Source organism: Eretmochelys imbricata, chromosome 1, assembly GCF_965152235.1.
Source record: "Eretmochelys imbricata isolate rEreImb1 chromosome 1, rEreImb1.hap1, whole genome shotgun sequence".
Taxonomy (NCBI): Eukaryota; Metazoa; Chordata; order Testudines; family Cheloniidae; genus Eretmochelys; species Eretmochelys imbricata.
In genome coordinates, this window is record NC_135572.1 from 2726991 (window position 1) to 2732572 (window position 5582).

A 5582-nucleotide genomic window follows, 5' to 3' on the forward strand; every position below is an offset into this window, starting at 1 on the left:
AAGGAATAATGATGAATAACCACACTTGTGTTTCCTGCTGGTGCCTCTTAAGGTTCCCCCATCTCTAAGTGTAGGAATTATTAACACAGGGAGCCCCATAAAATGTGGAATTGGCTTTAATATGGTCATTGTTCATAGTTGTTTTCTCTGAACAATTCAAATGTCATTTTTCAGTGAGTGAAGAGCGAACAATCTGCTTCACCCATGAGAACTGCCTCCAGTAATGCATGTAATATCTCAGATTAACGTTCTCTCTCCATCCAGGCATCCTGGGCACACACAGGAAGTCAGGGGAACGTACGGTACATGCAGGAAACAGCGTTCCGCCTCAGAGTTGGATGCCTTCTCCCCTATTCCATGTCAGATTCCAACACAACCCACTTCAACAACCCCTCCACCTTCATCCTGCTGGGCATTCCTGGCTTGGAGGGAGCCCACATCTGGATCTCCATCCCCTTCTGCACCGTGTACATCATAGCTGTCTTGGGGAGCATCACCATCCTATTCATTGTAAAGATGGAGCAAAGCCTCCATGGGCCCATGTATTATTTCCTCTGCATGCTGGCCATCAGCGACCTGGTCATGTCCACATCCACCCTGCCCAAAATGCTGAATATCTTCTGGTTCAATACCAGGGAGATCAGTTTCAGTGCTTGCCTCACCCAGATGTACGTCGTGCTCTGCTTCTCAGCCATGGAGTCCGGAATCCTCGTGGCCATGGCTTTGGATCGCTACGTGGCCATCTGCCATCCCCTGAGACATTCGAGCATCCTGACAAACTCTGTTGTGGCCAAGATCGGCCTGGCTGTGCTGCTGCGCAGTGGAATATTCGCATTACCCTACCCCTTCCTGGCAAGGCGGTGGCCATATTGCAGAACCAACATCATCCCTCACACCTATTGTGGGCACATAGCTGTGGTGAAGCTGGCCTGCGCTGACATCAGCATCAGTAGTTACTATGGGCTGTTCGATCTTTTCTCTGAGATCGGAATGGATGTGTTTTTTATCACTGTGTCCTATACTCTGGTCCTCCGGGCCATCTTCCGCCTCCCCACAAAGGATGCCAGGCTCAAAACTTTTGGGACCTGCATCTCTCACCTTTGTGCCATCTTAGCTTTCTACATGCCAGGTTTCTTCTCCTCTCTCACGCACCGGTTTGGCTATAATGTGCCACTGCACTTTCTTGTTCTCATTGCCAATGTGGAACTCCTGGTGCCCCCCTTGCTCCACCCCATCATCTACGGGGTGAGGACCAAACAAATCCGGGGCAGGCTGCTCTGGCTCTTTACTCCTAAAGGGACCTAAATGTTTTCTCAGACTGAGGTCCGTGCAGAGCTGGCTGGTGCATAGTGCTGGGCCCTCTTCCCTGAATCATTTATTGAATGCATCCGATGAAGTGAGCTGTAGCTCACGAATGCTTATGCTCAAATAAATTTGTTAGTCTCTAAGGTGCCACAAGTCCTCCTTTTCTTTTTGCGGATAAAGACTAACATGGCTGCTACTCTGGACAGTCAAGAGACATTAAACCCTTTCCTGTCCTTACTGTGCTGTGTCAGCATCATAAACTGGGGAATACGTCTATGTGCAATTCAGTGGGTTGCCACCTTTCCAATTGCTGGTAGTTGGACTCCTGAAACGACAATCTTGCCCATCTGTTCTGTCAAGGCTCCACCCCTGCAGTGTGTCTTCTCCCCAATGCCCTACCCCTCTGACTTGCTCCTCTCTTCCCCTCACCTTGCCAGTTGCTGGAACATTTTCCACCTCCTATATATATATAATCTCAAGGTTCCTTCCCCACTCTGAACTCTAGGGTACAGACGTGGAGACCTGCATGAAAACCTCCAAAGCTTACTTTTACCAGCTTAGGTTAAAACTTCCCCAAGGTACAAACTATTTTACCCTTTGCCCTTGGACTTTCACTGCCACCACCAAACATTTAACCGGTTACTGGGAAAGAGTTGTTTGGAAACGTCATTCCCCCAAAAATCCTCACCAAAACCTTGCACCCCCCTTCCTGGGGAAGGTTTGATAAAAATCCTCACCAATTTGCGTAGGTGACCATAGACCGAAACCCTTGGATTTTAAGAACAATGAAAAAGCATTCAGTTTCTTACAAGAAGAATGTTAATAGAAGAAAAAGGAAAAAGAATCACCTCTGTAAAATCAGGACAGTAAATATCTTACAGGGTAATTAGATTCAAAACATAGAGAATCCCTCTAGGAAAAAACTTAAGTTACAAAAAGACACAAAAACAGGAATATGCATTCAATTCAGCACATCTTATTTTCTCAGCCATTTCAAGAAATCAGAATCTAACACAGATCTAGCTAGATTACTTACCAAGTTCTAAGACTCCATTCCTGTTCTGTCCCCGGCAAAAGCATCACACAGACCGACCCAGACCCTTTGTTTCTCCCTCCCCCCAGCATTTGAAAGTATCTTGTCTCCTCATTGGTCATTTTGCTCTGGTGCCAGCGAGGTTCTCCTAGCTTCTTAACCCTTTACAGATGAAAGGGTTTTTCCTCTGGCCAGGAGGGATTTTAAAGGGGTTTACCCTTCCCTTTATAGTTGTGACAATATATATCTGGAAAATAAATAAATAAATAAATAAATAAATAAATAAATAAATAGTGGACCTAGTCACCTCTAATAGTAACATGTTGTCACATCTTGTGGGAAGTCACTTAAGCGACACTGGTTAGTGTTAAAATTTTAATGTTTATTCTTACTTTGCTATTACTTCTGTGGAGAGAGAGACCCCGTGAGGACTCCTGGGATGTATCTCAGCTGTGGGAGGGGAGTGGGGTGTAGTGGGTTAAAGTAGGGGGAAGATACATCTGGAATCTAAATGAGAAGATCAGAATGGCCACACTGGGTAAAACCAATGGTCCATGTAGCCCAGAAGCCTGTCTTCCAACAGTGCCCAGTGCCAGGTGCTTCAGAGGGAATGAACAGAACATGGCAATCCCCATGTGATTCATGCTCTGTCATCCACTACCAGCTTCTGGCAAACAGCGGTTAGGGACAACAACCCTGCCCATCCTGGGCAATAGCCCTTGATGGACTTCTCTAGTTCTTACTGGAACCAGGTCATAGTTTTGGCCTTCATAACATCCTATGGCTGATAGTTCCTCAGCTTGACTGTGAAGAAATACTTCCTTTTGTTTGTTTGAAACCTGCTGCCTATTCCTTTGATTGGATGACACTTAGTTCTTGTGTTATGTCAAGGAGTAAATAACATTTCCTCATTAAATATCACCATTGTTATATATTTGCAAGAAATCTTGTAACAATAGGTCATGTGAGGTTTCAATATAAAAGCTACAATTTGCTGAATATGATTTTCTTATTTGTATGAACATCTCATTTTTTTATTTGCAGTTACAAATATTGACTATGCATTTGCTCCTGTGGTAAATCCCACAAGGCAATTTACATCCAGTGTATCCAGCACAATGTGAATGGACTATTCAAGTGGATGGACCAACAATGAACAGCCTGTGCCATGGAAGAAACTTATCCCCACCTGATGGACTTACCTGGGGACATTCTGGCTAGAATATAATATATGGTCCCTGATATGACTCACTGAAACATGCAGAGGCGTGTGATCAGCCCATGTGACACAGGACTCCATCTTGTGCCTGTGCTTTTGGTGCAGAGGAACCAAGGAGACGCTCTTTCAGTCCTTCAGCTGTTCCTGGCAATTTTTGCTTTTCCGTTAGGGCCCCAGCGGAACACTCGTTCTTTCTGCGGGCGGACACTTTCGCAGCCTGAGCTACACAGAAGAAATCGTTGCCAATTAGCATACCAATAGGGTTATAATCTGCTACCCTCACTGATAATACAGCTTTAAAACTGTCAGTTTCTATGTGCACTTTAGCCAAAGGCATAAGGATTGTGTAACTGTCATAAATATAAAGGGAAGGGTAAACCCATTTAAAATCCCTCCTGGCCAGAGGAGAAATCCGCTCACCTGTAAAGGGTTAAGAAGCTAAAGGGAACCTCACTGGCACCTGACCAAAATGACCAATGACGAGACAAGATACTTTCAAAAGCTGGGAGGAGGGAGAGAAACAAGCGGTCTTTGTCTGTCTGTATGCTGCTTTTGCGGGGGATAGACCAGGATAATTCCTCAGGTGATCAGAGGAATTATAATGGTCGCACCTTCTGGACGCATTAGTTTTTATAGGAGATTTGGGTTGTGAATCAGAGGAATGAGGTAAAATGGAACCCTATTTCCCACCATGCTTAAATGCCTCCTGCTGGTTGTCTAGGGAATTAGCTCAACTCCAGCTTCGGAGCTCCCCCTGCTGGCCAGTGTCTCACCTGCCTCAGGCCCTCGTGTCCCTCCCGGACTCTGGTGCCCCTTACCCTGGCGTTCTGCCCACTGCAGTATCCCCACACATTGGGTCTCCGCTCCAGGGGAAACCTGAACCCTCTACACCCACCTTGCCTCAGTGGTTACTGCCAGTTGTCATCCAGCCCCCACTCACTGGGGCAAACTGCAGTCCATAAAGGCCATTCATGATTGGCAAGGGGGTTGGACCAGATGCCTCTGCCTATCCCCGCACTACACCTTTGCAGCCCCAGTACCTGCTTGGGACTTTATCCAAGGCCTCCGCATGGGGAGTTGCCAAGCTAGGCCCTTCTCCCTCCAAGGCTGGACAGAGACTCCTGCCTTCTTGCCCTGCAGCCTTTTTATAGGGCCCAGCCTGGCCCTCATTGGCTGCCACTCAGCCTTTTCTGATTGGCAACTCAGCCCCAGCCCTAGCCAAGGGCTGGCTTTTAACCCTGGCTGAGCCGGAGCAGGGTGATTGCTCTAATACACATCACATCCACAGTTTTCATCTTTTTGTCCCCTTGACACTGTTTCACATAATCTTTACATGTCCCACACCTTGGTTGTAGAGTTCCATGTGGTCTCTGGACCCAGAGTCATTGAGGTCTCCCCTCCTGTCGCCATCTCCTCAGCCCCTGGACCCAGTCAAGAGGTGTCGCATTCCTTTGGCTTTGCTGCTGGGCTTCCCAGTCAAACTTCTGCCCCTGCTCCTAGTCCCGCTCCTGGCCTCAGCCCCACTCCTGCCCCTGTCACATCCCTCATTTCTTTCCCTTCATCTTCTATACTGCTGCCACCCAGGGCTTGTGTCATTTCCTCTGTCCTTGGACTAACCTCAGGGGGCGTTTATTTTGTCTCCCCTCCCTGACTCTTTAGGAGCTGCTCTCTTCCCTCCACCTCCCTATCCCTTTCCGGGCACAGAGACGGGTTGCACAGAGCCACAGGTACAATCGCCGCACCAGTGGTCTGCTCCCTCTTTGCCCATCTCCTTGGACCACAGGGTCTAACAGGGGCCCAGCAAGATGATGATTATGGGTCCGCAACCCTGTTCCCCACTGTGCTGCGGGATGAGCGTCATCGTTTTCTGGTGGACACCTGTGGTTTGAAACATAAGGTGAGGGCTGCTTTAGAGGAGTGGAGGGGAACTGGGAGGCAGAACATCCTGGTCTATGGTGGGGTCGCAACTTCTGTGACTTCCCCCTGCATTTCAGGGATTGGTGCAACACCGGCTGGGGATCCTCC

General features: G+C 47.9%; 1 protein-coding gene across 1 annotated transcript; it reads left to right on the top strand.

Annotated features, from left to right (window-relative positions):
- The first annotated feature begins 357 nt into the window (after positions 1 to 357).
- LOC144277887 (olfactory receptor 52E4-like) lies at positions 358 to 1305 on the top strand. The gene has a single exon (XM_077838914.1). The coding sequence runs from the start codon at positions 358 to 360 to the stop codon at positions 1303 to 1305; it is 948 nt and encodes a 315-aa protein (XP_077695040.1).
- The last annotated feature ends 4277 nt before the right edge of the window (positions 1306 to 5582 follow it).

Coding starts and splice junctions, on each gene's coding strand:
- LOC144277887 (XM_077838914.1), top strand. CDS start 358: ATGTCAGATTCCAACACAACCCACTTCAACAACCCCTCCACCTTCATC.